Below are 15,714 nucleotides of genomic sequence, written 5' to 3'. Positions count from 1 at the left end.
GAGGGGTTGTTTGGTTAAGTTGGTTTTGTAGCTTTCATTTTTGCAGTATTTTGTTTATCAATTACCCTGTGTAGGGCAGAATACTCTGTGAAACCTGGTGTGCATTGTATAGAACACAGTTCACTTAACTACCACCACCTAATGTACTACCTCAGTGAGGTCTAGTTTTCAATTAAAATTTAATATATTGTTTCCATTGTGCTGTTGTAACGGGGACCATTTTCTTCTGCTTCAAGTGTGGTTTTATAAATTCTAAGATGAAAATGAGTTGAGAGAGCTCTGCCAAGAGGAACTGCAGTCATATACATGAGTCATAAATATTTTACTTAATTGGGGAAATTGCTCATTCTGTTACAGATTACATCTATTCCTAAATATTTTATTTAATAGCTAGAAAAATGTCCTTTCTGGGTCTTTGGTCCTTCAGCACATCACTAACAGTGGCATTTGAGTTCCCGTACACTGACTGATTCACCAAGAAATCCCTTGCTTCCTTTGGGATATGCATCCAAAGGTCTCTCCAAAAGCTGTACTGGACAGATGTGGACTATTGTGTGGGTTTTGTTTATTCCCTAGGGTGCCCAGGAGGTCACTTTTGGGTTCAGATCATCTCCATTCAAGATGAGTAATTTGTTGCATCCTGGTAATCCTCCAGATGATGTAGCTGGGCACAAGTTGCTTCTGCCTACCTTAAGCACCTGGCAGCAAGGCCAATTTGGATTGTATAATCAATATTCAGTACCTTTATAACTTCATCCAGATGCTGAGAGCAGAGGAGCAATGTCCATACATTTTGTTGTTGTAAATCCTTTCACAAAAATCGAACTATTGCCAAGAATGTGTAAAACATCAAAGTAAGAGGCAATTATAATATAATAATTGATGCCAGATGGATTTCTGCACCTGAGATCAGTCAACATGCGAGTGAAAAAGAGCCATTTACTGCAAGGAACACTACAGCATATGTCAGAGTAGCATCATCATCTTTTCAAACATTATTTTAACCATTTTGAAAGCTGCTAAAGTGTTGAGTTTCATGCTATGGTTGTTCTTAGACATTGCAGCAAGACCCTTTCCTGTTAAGGATTTCCTGAGAAGGAAATACGATCTTCGCTCTCCCTAATTCCTGTGGCCATCATCAGGTTTGGCAAATTTTCATTAAAACTTAAAAGTAAACCATTATTTAAACAGTCACTAAAGATCATTGGTTAGCTGCTTTCAGGAACCCGTGTTATCTTCAGGCAATTAAAAACAATGAGATAATATTTTCTTAAACATTATGTAGCTATTAAAGTAATTTTTTAAAAACATTACCATTTCCAAAACTGAATTTATTGGTTTGTAAAGGTTGATATTTATTGAAGGAAGCACGAACTTGCCTCCATTATGCATCTGCTTTTCCTAATAAGAGATTTGGAGGTTTGTTTGCTTTTAAGAGGTGCTGTTTTCTTAACTGTTCTCTTTCATTATTTTCATGCAATTTTTTTTTCCATCATTCAAAACCTGTGCTACCTTTGAAGTCATAGAGTTCTGTAGACTGGAGGAATTTTCCAGTTCTGTGGAACAAACTTCAAGCTGATTCTGGAAGTGCTTAATGTATGCTGCCTAATTTTTCTGTACCCTTTTCACAGCGAGTGCCTCTGTGTGCTGTAGGACAGTCCAGTTTGAAGATGAAATAAGTGGCTGATCATTGGAAGTGTTTGCACAGTTCCATGCTTCAGAGTGCTGGAGCCCTACCCACAACCCTCATTGCAGGGACAGTCTCATGAAGTATTTCCAAGTATAGGTTTGAAATGGAGAGTGCAGGGACCATGAGGGATCCAGTAAAGAGTTCTGCACACACCAGCCATGCAGTGCGGTGAGCTGACTGTTAATCTCTCTCTCCTGCTCCATGGACTGCAGTTCCCCTGGTGCCAGCTTCCAGTGCGTGGCCAGCACCACGCGTGTCAGTGGGAGTAGTTGGCACTCAAAGCACACCTAAGGGCAGGCAGGACTGGAGACCTGTAAGGATTTCTTCAGAAACATATTTCATTCACCTTTGCATGCCCTGAGACTGACAGATGTGCTGAAGTTGAACAAATTTCTGGTGGTGGATCTGTCTTCCAGGGCTGTAACTCACACCAGGAAATGTTACTGAAACCCTGAAGCGTAGATCCTCCGTGCTGTGCCTCAGGATTCCGACAAGTTCTGGCACGTTGACCAGAATGCATACAGGTTTATAGCACTATTTATAAATCTCTTGAGTTTCCTCTTGTATTGTTTCTTGCTGAGGGAGTGTGGGATATGCAATTCATCCCATCAGATTTTATTGAGGAGTTATCCGCAGTCATGTGCATGCTGGATTCTCTGGAGAAACAACATCTGTTTTCTGCGGTATTTCAAGTTTGAAATGGTTGTGAATTGTTACAGCTCATTTAATTAACAAAAGGATACAATTAAAAAATGTGAATTACTTTTGTTTTTTGTCAAACACAATGTTAACTCCATAACCCACAGAATAGGGAGGTTTCCTCTATAAGCTATTTTTTGATTTTTCAGTATTTTCTAGTGAGTTGTTTGCCGTACTTTATGTAAGCATTTTCTTTCTCTCTTCAACAGAAACCATGTTATGCCTGTAAAACAAACACTTCTTGTCTTGTAGGTGAAAAAGACACTAAACATGAGTTGGATGTGGTCCTCGGGACCATCTGTTTTGCAAATTATGCCATTGTGCTAACCCTGTTAAGGCAACCTCAAGTTCTGTTAGGATCTTTTCATATAGATAAAGGAAAAAAAATGTACACACATATATGGATGAATACATCTCAAAGGCAGGATGTCAACCACTGATAGGCATATAGGTATGATAAACAAAGGAAGCTAAGCAGCATCGTTCCTCATGGGACCACAACAAAGCTGGTGAGCAGAGTCTTGGTGCTTGAGTGTACAACTGTTATGTAGATCTCATGGCCAACTCAAATTAAAAGTCAACACACAACTGTAATTTAAATGAAACTTAGTTACTCTTCCAGTAGCTTTGGATGCATTTGTGGAGAAGGTGTGGAGCAACACTTTCATTTGGCTTTCTTGAAAATAACTGGCATTCTCCATTTGTAAGGAAGCTCATTATGGTTTTTTTGTTCAGTCATGTAAGTAAACTTCTGGAGGATCGTAAGTGGCTGATATAACAGTAGCCTTCAGGCATTCTAACTAAAATTGTATTTTATCTTCCACCAGCTGTGCATTTCCAAGAATGTAAATGATCCTTAGGATACGGTGACTGTAAGACTTGCTGCTCTAAACACAGAGAGCCGTAGTAACAAATAGCACTGTATTTTTCACATCATCTTTCTGCAGTTGATTCACTCTCATGGATGTATGGACAGTTGCACAGTTTGTAAATGGTCTGTTCCTAGAAAAGTAGTTCCTATTAATTCCTAAATTATTTGCATTACTTTTTTTTTTTTTTTGCTTGAAGCATTCATATTAATTGTATTAAGCCTTAAGATACCAAGTTTACGCCTTATATTTTCCTTCTCCCAGGAAAAGTGTGATAGTAGCAGTTTTGTTCAAATTAAGTACTGATTATTTCAGCCATCTAAACCCAGTTTGTGATTTTTAGTGGATGAGGAGCTGTCATTCTCCACTTCTCACCCTGTTCTTTTCTCACAGCCACGCTGTGCCATGTTGCAGAGCTACAACCCAAATGTTGTTGCAATAGAGTGGAGAGTAGTGCTGCTCTCTGGGCAATATACAGAGGATATATATTTTATGAGATACCAAGCAAGCTGCTGTATGACTATAAATTTCTGTGGGTTTTATCTCATACTGTACATACCTGCTAATTACCAATTTACATTTTAAGCATATTTTCTCTTTCGTTGTTCATTCTTTTTTCAAATTTTAAAACTGAAGTAATTTTAGTAATTAGTTATTTCAGGAAGCCTTGGGGAGGTGGAGATAGTCTGCTGGGCACTGTGCAGGTACAGAATGTGCCATAGCCAGGGGGTGGTTGGTTTTCCCCCTCCATGCACAAAAATCTGGGCTCTGGTTACTGAGGTCAGGGAGCGGGATCCCTCTGGATCATGCCTGCTGGAGTAAAGACCAACTCACTTATTAATGCCTTCATTCAGCATCATGGAAAATAGTGAGAGGGAAGAGGATCCTGCAGCCATGTGGAAAGCCAGGCAGGTGAAGCCTCACTGCAGCCTTGCAGCAGACTGAGCTTTCCTGTCTTTGTGGTTGAAGGAGAGAAATGGAGGGCTGCAGAGGGAATAATCAGCAGTACTCTCCTCAGCGAGTCAGCCATCTCCTCCTATTGACCTTGAAGTAATGAAAAAGGGATAGATTCTTCTGCAGGTTACCTCTGTGTGTACAGATAATGAGAGCAGAGAGTAATGATCATAAATCTACATGGCTTTGCCTGTTTGAAAGTCTGGGCCATGGGAAAAATGACAGTACATAGTTTATTTTCAGTCTGTAATTCACATAAGTATTTGTTCCAAAGTGTTTCTTCTGGAGGTGGTTTTTTTTTTTTTTTGCCTTGTACTTCATTTTATGCAGCAGTGGTTTTAATTCAAATGAACCTATTCCCTTTCGTTGACTGCAATTTTCAATAGGAGAGTAGTTGTATTTCCCAAACCAGCAATAAACTCGTCTGTTATTTGCATTTTTTTAAATGTAGTAACTTTTCATTAGTTAATGTAGTAGAGTTATACTGGTGTACAACTGTGCCTATGAAAGAAAAAACAACAAAAAAATAGTCCAAAATATGAAATATGTAGGACTTGTATTTAATATTTCTTATTTAAAAAAAAAAAAAACACAAAAAAACAAACATTAAAAAAAAGAAAAGAAAACTAAAAAAGCACCCCACAAATATTAACAAAAAAAAGGAAAAACTCTTCTAAATTAGCTACAATTTATTAAAAATTTGTAAAAAAAAAAACACCTTGGAATTTGGGAGTTTGCTTTCAGATGTTGAACTGCCATACACAAAGTAACCAGAAAGTTGTCTTTGGCAATTTGTTCATTCCCCTCCCAGTGAGATGTTATTCATTAAGGCAGTTCCTTGTGAAACATTAACTCAGAAACTGGAAGGAATCTGAGACAGAAAATAATTAAGTAACCCTAATGATGTAGTAGTTCAACTACTGTGGCCAATGGATAAAGAATAGTAGTAGCAAGGTGTTTTAGTACTTAGCTGAGATGCCAGGGTAGTGTCAGCCAATAAATGATGTCATGCAGTCAGAGGCAGGGTTTGGTCAACACAAACCGACAGTTTTGTCTTTTAATCCTACTACGTACAATAACAAAACATCAGGAAGAACTATATTTAAAAACAGAGGAAATGTCCTGAGCCACTAGAAGAGCTTGTTGCATTGTTTTTCCTCTGAGCTAGATCTCAAGTGAGATGATGGCTGCGCCAGTACTGAGCTCCCGAGGCGCCTTTCCCCCTCCTCAGTACAGGATTAACCTCTGAAATGGCAGCAGCATTTACTCTCCAGAGCAAATGGGACTGTGCTGGGGAGGTTTTACATTTTGCTTGTATTCCCATGATGGAGTCATTACGTGAGTGCTCAGAGCAAAGCTGAAGCATGAGGGAGATGCTGGAGCGTGCAGCATGTCGGGTTGACAGAACGAAACACGGTCTGACCCAGAGCGTGGGGGGCCTGGAAGTCTGGCACTCTGGAGCAGCTAGGATGGTGGTCATAAGTTTTTCCTCTTTGGAGGCCAATTATCCTGTTAGGGCTCGCCTTTGGCCAGAGCAAACACTGTAGCTGAGCTGTGCTTGTTGGGGAATTAGGGAGGATAGAGGGAGGAGGTTGCCTGGCTTTGAGCTCTCTGCTGGAGAGCTGGAGGTGATGGCTGGCCACAGTGTACTCTGGCTGCTCCCTCGGCACAGCCTGGGGCCTGGAGGTGATCTGGTCATGTGGTAAGCAGATTTAGGTCATCAGCCAACCAAGCCTGGCCACAAAAACACATTGACATCAGTTCAGTGTGTTGAAAAAGGTTGGTTACAGTAAAAGTGCCAGAGCCAGCTCCAAGGAGGAATCATTCAAGGGGTTCTCAGGGTGAAACTTCCCTCTTCCAGCAAGCTGTTTTAGGTCACTCATGAAGACATACCCTAATCTGACCCTTTCTGTAGGTTATTGTGTTTGGAGTGTTTCTGGTACTCAAGCTTGTATAATTTTTTTTCCTACACAGCCCTGTTTTAAGGTTACCTTCTGTGGGCAGGTTAACCACCAGTTTTCATGAACTCTGCTGACTTGCCAAAAAGTTTGTTCCTCAAAATCTAGCAAATAAGTTTTAAAGACTCTCAGCCAACAGACAAGCAAAGTTGAATTCCAGGTTTGTTTCGAGAGATTGTAAGGTTTTTCATTAATTTAGGTATTAATATAGGGCCTATTATAGCAGGGTTCTTCTCCACTTTCTCCACTTATGAGGTTAAGATATCAAAAGGGTTTAAGGAGTCATTAAGATGAAATGCTGTTTTTAGAGTTCCTTGAATTTGTGGAATTATAGTGAGATATTCAGGGTGTGGATCCAATGTGACCCAAGTTGATCCAAACTGGTCCTGTTTTAAAACTGCCCCAGAGGCACAGCCTTTACACTGTGCCAGTGGGGGCACTGGGAATGGGGAAGCGCCTCCTGGCTTAAGGGGCTGAAACAGGAGAAAATGAAGAAGATCAAAAAAACAGCATTATTCTGCCAAACCTGCTCTCCAGACATCTCCTTAGCAAGGGATGAACGAAGAATCCTGAGCCAGGGAGTTGGGAAATGGGGGAACCTCTGATTTACAGGGGCTTAAACTGTTGTGGGGCACTTCAAGATTTCAGTGTCAGTCATGTGCCTTTAATTGCTGCTAAAAATGCCAATTTCAATTAATAGTATAAATAGCTTGAGCAGAGCTGTAGCTAACTCTGTAATTTAGTTCCATGAAACTATTCACATGTTTAAAAGTATGCAGATGCTAGTATCTTATGCTAGATCAGGATCTTAATTATGCATAGTTTGAGATAATTGGGTTGCTTTAGCTTGGTATCTCAACCTGTTAATTCTAACTACTAAATTAGAATTCAGCTGTAATTCCTGTATCTTTAGTAGAACTATTTCAATTTGCTCCTGACATTAGGTAAGTATTGTGATTAATTCTGCTTCTATATTCTGGTTTTCTGTGGGAGAGGACTGAGTTTTACATGTTCATATCACCAGGTAAATTCATACAATTACAACTTTACCCTGTGATTTTTTTTTTCAGGAGATATAAATGGATAAATGTTCTGGATAAATATTTTGGGGAACAAGCAAGTACCAAAGGGTATTCATTTTGTTATAGACTTTATTCTTAGGTTGCTGTGCTACCCTGTATTTTTTGGCTTTTGTTTTTCTTGTTTTTTAGGAGCTCATACTTAAAAATTCATCAAAAGAGTACCAAGTTTGACATATTTAGCAGAAATAAAAAATGTAGTACCGATCACATCTGTGGTCGAGCCTGTGTTGAAAATTGCAACCTTTCTCTTAATCTAAGGTTTACATGCAAGGGTAGACTGATTATCTGCTTCCAGGTGCAGGAGTGTAACTGACTGTCATTGTTTCCACAGATGAGCACCATGCCAGGACTGCCCACAAGGCCGTGCTTCTATGACATTGACCTTGACCCCATCACAGAGCAAGTGAAAGGCTTGTTTTGAGAGTGACATCCAAATTCAGGTCAGTCAACAGCCTTTATTTTCCAGTTCCAGTTTGGGGGAGGATGTTTGTGCCTAGTATGTGTGTATGGAAGGTTGTCAGGAGTTTATCTGGGCTCTAGTTTCAGTAAGGATTTCAGACACTTTGGGGTGTATTCCATAATGTGCAATTTATCACTTGGGTTTCTCATTTGCTGATGGGTGAATGGCACTTTGCTGTTGTCCACTAATGGTGCCTTTGGATTTTTGGCATCAGGAGGAGCCAGTTCTGCAACTGTACCACTCTTGGCTATGGAAAAAGGCAGTCTGAAGAAACCATGTCGTCTTACTTACCTCAAAAGAAATACTCTTTGATACAGCACTCACGTGGCAGTGTGTGTCTGTCATTACCTAGATAGCACAGAAGATACTTCTGAGTGTGTTCATGAGCTCTGCTTTGTTTTTTCATGTTTTTGTTTTCATAGCTGCTGTCATCTCTCTCAAATGGTAATAAGCATTTCAGGAACACAAAGCTGTCCTCTTAGCCTGGTTTTCATGCGGGATTCTCTCCCTTTTCCTCGAAGGTTGCAGTTCCCCCACCACCTCCTCCCTTTCTCTAAGTACTTAATCTTCTTGGTGTCCTGCTTTAATTTTGTGCAGCACATGTTCCTCACTTAAAAATACAAGATGTTATGAAAATATTTCATGCTACTCCACTTTAACCTTTTAACATAATAAGTGGAGTAAGAGAGAATGTAACCCTGACTGAAATAAACCATGTGTGGCTGTCATGGGATTCTCTCCTTTCATCACTTAGCTCTCTCCCCCAACAGATTGGTCTGGAGAGCAAAAGGGTTTTTCTTTTTTTAAGACAGAACAACACTATTACTGTGAGCTAATAGGACTGTGATGGAACCCCAGATCAGCCACAGCTTTGAGGTGGATGTGCCCACGTGCTTTAGCTGTGCTTTAGCAGTCCTTCCTTACTGTGGACTGAGAGAAGGGGCTTTCATTTTCTATTTCTGTGTTTTGATGGATTTGGAGGAGGGGAGAGGTTTGCACAACCCAACCAGACCAAGCAAACTGTTTGCTTGCCCACACATTCACATGAATGCCACAATATTCACATAACAACTGGTGAGAGCAGATTCCACCAGTTTGTGTGTGCCAGTCAAGACAAGTAAAAAGCACCTACCTTGAAAATTAACCTGCATGCACAGGTAATTACCTGCATGCAAACCATCCCTGACTGTTCTGTGGCTGGGTAGCACTGCACATACCACTCCTTGGCATATATCCCATTTTTGTTACTGATATGCATGATATGTCTGGCAGCTTCATGCATACATATTGATTCATCATGTGTCAGCCATGTAATTGCTTCTGAATCATTTGGAATGACTGTAGAATCCTAATGTAAAATCTATATGCAGATTCACACAGCCTGCTTAATTGGGTGTTTACTGCCTAGTCTTACACAAATCCATCCAAACCAGGCACTGATGAGTTTGGAAGAACAACAGTAATTAAGCAGACAAAATACTCCATTCCAACTGTGAAGGCCTTTCATTGGAAGCTGTACATGAAATGAAAATGCTAAACTTGGCTTTTAGTCAGTGATGGTGTTTTGTCAGATGTAAAAAGAAATGCTAATGAAGTCACAAAAACATAATAAATAAGTAGGAAATAGCATGTATAGCCAAATGTTAATAAATTATTCTAATTTCATTATGGAGGTATTGTTGGCATCTGACAGATGAATGATTCATTAAGTTTGAGCCTTTTAAATAAAAAACCAGTTTGATTATATATATTTTTCACCAATATAGGTACATGCTCACCTGTGTTCCTACCTTTAACAAATGCCTTGAGAGTATGGTAATACCCAGTGAGCACCACACAAGGTACTCAAGTGTCCATTAGTTCTAGAATTCATCTGGTTCACATGCTAGATTTGTACATTGCTAATTTTGGAAGAAGAGAGAAATAATAGTCCCATGTAGTCTTTACTCCCAACTTTCTGTGAAGTTTAGTAGTATTCTTTGTTTCCACATACACACTGAAGTGAACCCACACTGTAGGTGATACTGTGCTTTTGAGGTCTTTGTGGGTTTGTTTCTGTCATGGCAAATCAAGGGGGTTTTTTTCATTTAATTTTAGTTCTTCAGCATTTTATTGTATGATGAAATATTACTAATAATATGGTGTTTTGCCAACTCATTAGGGCTGATTCAGATCTTTAAGACATTTTAATTGAAAAATATTTAGAAATTTGTGGAAGGGCTGCAGATATTTCATTATAAACATGCCTATAGAGCTGAGAACATTTGTTTAGTGTGCAGTTAATATCCTCCTCTGCAATGCATATCTTCAGACCTGTGCATATCTTCATATCTGTGAAAGACATACAGGCAGAAGTTCCTGCTTCTCAGGATGCTGTGTGAGGCTCTGACTGAGATAAAACACTGGGTGTCATTTGCCACTCTGATTTTTCTCCACCACTTCACACCAGTCATTTGAACATGCTCTAAAAAGTCATAGAAGCAAAAATCTTATCATAAAAGTCAACTCTGTTTTTCTCTGTTGACAAATAGCCAAGACATGGGTATAAAATATTGCAGTGTCTCTGTAGGAGCAACACGATCTACCAAAAAAATGAAACATTAATATACAGAAATGAACCCAAAGAAATCTGGCTAGTCCTCATCACTAGGCACTGTCCTATTTAAATTATACTGCCCAAGTCATACACTGAGAAAGCTGAAATTGTTTCCTTAGGAGCTGTCTGTAGAGAGCACTAGTCAGAGTAAGGCTCACCTGGAGACAAGTCTGCCAGTAGGAAGGAATTTAAAATAAAATTAAAAAAAAAAAAGACAAAACCCCCCCAAAAAAAATAATATTTGCTCGTTGGTGCCTGCTCTTACTGGGTTGATGGCAGCAGGGGGAAATTGTTCTCCTCAGTTGCTTGAGACTTCGTAAGGCTGCCACTGTCCACAGTGTCTGATGTATTCTCACATTCTTCTCTTCAACACTGGCAGTGCATCAGAGTTATTTTAACACACAGCCTGGATACTTTGAGCTTTTCTGAGCTTGAGAGGAATCCCAGAGCTCTGCCTGTGAGCACCTTCATGGCCATAAAGAAGTCCATAAAGAGAGAGGAGACCAAAACTGGCGTTCTAAAATTTCAAACTATTTGTTAGATGTTTTCATCTTAATTTATTCAAATACCAATAGGAAGTGTTTTAAGACCTTTCCCTTACATCCACAGAGCTAAGCCTATGAGCAAAAAAAATTACTTCCTTTAGTCTCATTCTGCAGTATTAACTTTCACTCAGCAACAATTAATACAGTAATGTGCAGTCTGAAGTCTGTATCATGCTGGAGTACGAGTACAGATTTTTGTTTCTCACCTAGTAGAGCTGCACAGATAATAAATAGGAGGTGTATATAGCTTAATTATACATTTTTGTTTATTATGGTTAAGGCAAAAATATCCCATTTCACTTAAGCATTCATTTTAGAATGTGATGCCTTTTTTTTTCTTTAAAGAAAGCAAAGATATCTTGTTTCAATGTATAAATTTCTTATCTTTGTCATTTCAGAAGCCTGAAAATTAAGAACTCCAACTTTCCTGTTTCCTGCAAGTAGGAGACAAAAAATGAATCTGAAATATTCCTGTTATGTGTCTCTGGAGCAATGTCAAGATAGACCAAAGAGCAAAAGTTTACTCTTTCTTCAAACTAGTTTTTATGATGAAATATAGCTGTAAGGTTTAAAAAAAAGAAAAAAGAAAAAAAGAAAAAAAAACACACAGCAAGCTAAAGTTTTACTCTCTGTAATGCAGGAAGCTCTCTACTAGGGCTTATGCTTGTTTGTGGGTAAAATGACATTGAAAAGGAGCAGTTTTTCAACTCAGAGTTTTTGTCTTTTGTCAGAGGAGTGCACAGAAGTATTTCCTTTATCTTGGCTATCTACTAAAAACTTGCATAAACATGATTATGCTGTGTGACCAAGCCTATTTCTCTCTGAAAAGTACACTTTTGCTCCTGGCATTCAAGAGCTGAAACTACACACAGATTAACTGCACATTTTTGAGTTATCATCAAGCGTTGCTCTGGATGCGTTTGGGCAACAGCCAAGCTTCAAGCAAGGAAGATATTAAACAGAGAAAGAACAGAGCATGTATTTTGTAAAAAGTTTTTAATGTATAATTTGTTTCCTTGTTGGGCAAAGATCTTTTGAAACACTTAAGCCACGGCTGTCTTGTATCCATAGGGCTGTCTTTATCCGAAGCGTGTGTTACAGGCTGTCCAGCTGATTATGTGCTTGTTGTGGTGAAGCTGGTTGTTCAGACAGGGCACTGCTCCTTCTGAAGCACTGTTTTGCTCCTGTTCATGGCTAATGAAGCCTCCTGCTGTGCTGGCTCCCGACCTAGAGTTCTTCCCTGGCAGTACACAACGGCCCAGCAACAACAGAGGAACGTCCATCAAGCGGGGATGTGGACAGGGCACAGCTTTTTTCTGCTTCATTTTGAAGGTTTTAATGACCACACTTGTAAAAGTGGAGGGTATTTCCATTTGAAGGGGTATTCAAACAAGCTGAATTACAAACCGTGTGCTTTAATTTGTCTCAGTAACTTTACTTTCCTGGTTTTTCCTAAAACTTGTAGCAAAACAAGTCTTAGGCACAGGATGCTGCATTGAACTTTCCAAACTGCTACTCCTCAGGAAACTCTCGCTGACTGACTGCTGGTTCCTTCAATAACAAAAAATGGGACAGAACAATAGGGTGAATTGAGACAATAGGCCATTGTTTTTTTAGGTAAAAAGCGGTGAAATAATGATGAGAGAGTTTATTTTCCTGGTGACGTTTTCCATCCTGTCACTTTGCTGTGCTTACGCACATCTGCATGTTATGGACTTTTGCAGTGTAGCCTTGGTTCCCTTCTACAGAGCCACATTTGGAGACTTAATTATCTCAGGAACTCTGTAGTAATTGAGGGGTTTGTTTTGGTTCTTAAAATCATGCTTTGTTATTTATAAACTCAAACCTATAATTATGGACAGTAGAGCAAACTGGGGACAATTAATTGTCTGTGCCTTCCCTGGACTAGCACGGAAATGTCTGCTGACTGCATTCAGTGCTATTCATAGCATCGTCCTCCAGCATTACAGGGATTGCTGTGAAGATAAGTGTAAAAACTAGAGCAATTTAATATTTTATCCTTACTAGACGATAGAGCTCATAGCAGCCTAGACGTGGATGCTTAAATTACACTGGGGCATGACAAACATGATGAGTAGAAAGTCAGATTCAAGCTCTCAAAGCTGCTGGGAAGAGAGATTTCTTATATTTTCTATTAAATTGTGCCACAAAATGCAACTCAATGCTATTCATACACACAACAGTGTTGTAACTTAGTCTTGCACACACTCATCTATCTAGCCAAGAAATAGCCAAAGACTTTTGGAAGAAAATAAGTATGGTTTCAAGATATAGTTTTCCTAGTAGCTTCCTTACAAGAAAAATAAACAAGGTTTTCCCTCCATTTTGTTCAGAGAAATTCAGAAAATACATAATTGTGCCTTTATTGGAGTCACTGTGGTTCCCCTGCAGGTGCACTGGAATTGTCCCCATGCAGTGTTGGATACTAAATGTGGCACTGTCTGATTGTTTGTGAAGCTTCCATATGGATGTGGATATTTGAGCAACAAGTTTTATAAGTCATCTCAAGCTGTTCTTTGATGCTTTCTATAATGTTGTCTCCATCTATCCCTTCAGGCCACACATGCTGGGAGCATTTATCTGATCCAGCAGTTTCTCCCGAAAACACCATTCGAGCTCATTTAGTTGAGAGTTGGCAAACATTCTGTAATTTTTCTACTGTCATGTGCACAGGATTTGTTATATTGTTTAGATAGCTTCAGTAATTCAAGGAACGCTGAAATGGCCACTTTTGTCATAGCTTTTCCCCCACCCCTTCTAGTTAACTAGCTCCAAAATCTCTCCAGCTATTGCATTTTTGGTCCTTTGATCCAAAGGGATTGAGCTACTGGCCACCAGCTGAGCTGCTTCCTCCAGAAGAGTTTAACATGAAAACTTTTTAAGATCAGTCTTATTGGTAGGTGTGTCACTTGTTACATGGATGTGACTGTGGGACTCCTTTGTTTTTTGCATCTACTCTGAGCAACGCTGTCACATGGCAGAACCAGAGCTTTGTAAGGCAGCTTGCCAAGCTTATCCCTGCATTTGCTGAAGTGTGTTTAGCACCATGCCGTTGTTTATTATCAGAAGATCTGCTTTCTGTAGTGACTGAATACTTTGTTATTGCTACTGCTGCACTAATTCTGCAATGACATTGAAATACTTCAGAATACATGTAACAGGTTTCTTCATTTGTAGTTTGAAATTCAGGCTTCCAGAATTTCAGTTGCTATGAACATGAAAATAAAGTCTGTGTGCTAACATTTCTTTTGCACAAGTGGTGCCTGTCTGAGTTCATTAATAAATACATTCATTATTTAATATTGTTCTCTCTCTCTCTACGATCTTCTCTACTTAAATAGTGACTTTCCTTTTGGAATTTTTTTTTTTAAATTCCTCATAAGCCATTTAGTCTTCTCATGCCCATGTCTCCAGCTAAACACAGCTATGCCAAGGAGGGAGAGGAGCTCAGCCATGGTGTGGTGAAGTGCCAGATGTGAGCAAAGCATGGGACTCTGACCTGGCTTCCCAGAACCCAGGAAAGTGTTTGGTACCTGTCTGTTGCCACAAAGGGCCATGCACTAGAGGGTGGTCCATAGGTTCTTCTCCATCAGTACAGCCCTTTTGAAGTTGGTTTGTGCTTGGGGAAGGACACATAAGGCTAACATCCTGTCCTGGTCCCAAAATTGTTGCCTTCCTGTCCCTGTTGCCTTCGGTCCTTGACGTGAAGGGCTGGGTCAGATGCAAGGGTCAGTTGGACACTTTTCACTTCTCAGTTGTCAGGTGGATTCGTGTGAAGCAGTGTCAGGTACAGAAATATTATCTGTGGGCTTCTCAAGGTGGGATTCAAACACAAGCAATGCAAAAGCTTCAGGAATTATGGGTGCTAAATCATTAGGCCATAACAGAGCAGAAAACATCCTGGGAGTGCAAATTAATAAAATGGGGAAGGTGAGGGAATAAATCCAACATTGCAGGCAAATAGTGGACAGTATTCCTGTTTTCTAAATAGCTAAATGAAGTCCCAGACATGTGGTTTGCATTAGTACTGGATTTTTAACATGCTTCTCGTGGCTAGATTTCCAAAGCTTCTCAGCTTTCTGCAATTTTCAACCTTACCCATATGGAACAGGTCTCAAGCACTGGATTTATTCTTGGTGGCCCATGGGCCTGCCCTGCTGCCAGCCACCCAATCAGCCAAGGGTGAGTGTGGGAGGCATGTGCTAACTCTCCCCTACACAGAATTACTAGGGTGTTACCCCTTTAAACATGCAGGTTTTCATATCATTTTCTTTGGAGATAATATTGTAGAGAAAAATTTTAAGGCCAAGATGTGACCCCCTGCTTGAGGGATGGAATGGAAACGCTGAAAGCTCCTTCAGGCATTTGTCCTGAGAACAGGACTGCTGTGCTATACATGTTACCATTCACTGTGGAGTTAAGGCCAGAGTGTTTACGTAAAGTAAGCTAAATTCAAATATTTTCACAAGTGTGGTCATAATAATAGTTCCCTGCTCCATGTGGTTGAGTGTAACGTATTACATACACACAGGCGTGAGCAAGAATCAATTTGTGCATGCAGCTTTTATGTAAAATCTTCAATATTTGCTTCCCCAGTAAAATTTTTAACTTAAACCTTTTGAGTAATGATTGGGAGGAGCTAAACTGCTATGTAACAGCATAGGCTCAACTGGGAAGACCCTGACAAACCTTTTTAAAACTGTCCTGTGCTCCTATGAGCAGCAAAAGTTAGGACTGAGGAAGCCCAGAGCTGGAATACACCCCACACACATGCCACAGGCACCTTAAGAAGTTCACTTTGCAAAGTACTAATAAAAAATAGGATGTATCAAATACAAGT

General features: G+C 39.8%; 1 protein-coding gene across 4 annotated transcripts in view; it reads left to right on the top strand.

Moving 5' to 3' along the window:
* MTHFD1L (methylenetetrahydrofolate dehydrogenase (NADP+ dependent) 1 like) overlaps positions 1-14,127 on the top strand; it is a 144,858-nt gene extending 130,731 nt beyond the window's left edge. For 2 of the 4 annotated variants that reach the window (XM_039707513.1, XM_039707515.1), the window contains 2 exons: positions 7,584-7,692; positions 11,252-14,127. In XM_039707513.1, the coding sequence (XP_039563447.1) occupies positions 7,584-7,673 (90 nt within the window). In that variant the 3' untranslated portion in view covers positions 7,674-7,692; positions 11,252-14,127. Of the gene's footprint in view, positions 1-7,583; positions 7,693-7,926; positions 9,443-11,251 lie in introns of those variants that run through there. The other 2 variants (XM_039707514.1, XR_005627266.1) reach the window with 2 other exon arrangements.
* Positions 14,128-15,714: the final 1,587 nt, after the last annotated feature.

This window comes from Passer montanus, unplaced genomic scaffold (assembly GCF_014805655.1).
Source record: "Passer montanus isolate IOZ18808 unplaced genomic scaffold, ASM1480565v1 scaffold2, whole genome shotgun sequence".
Taxonomy (NCBI): domain Eukaryota; kingdom Metazoa; phylum Chordata; class Aves; order Passeriformes; family Passeridae; genus Passer; species Passer montanus.
The sequence above is the reverse complement of the archived record's forward strand: the minus strand, read 5'-3'. Positions and strand labels throughout refer to the sequence as shown.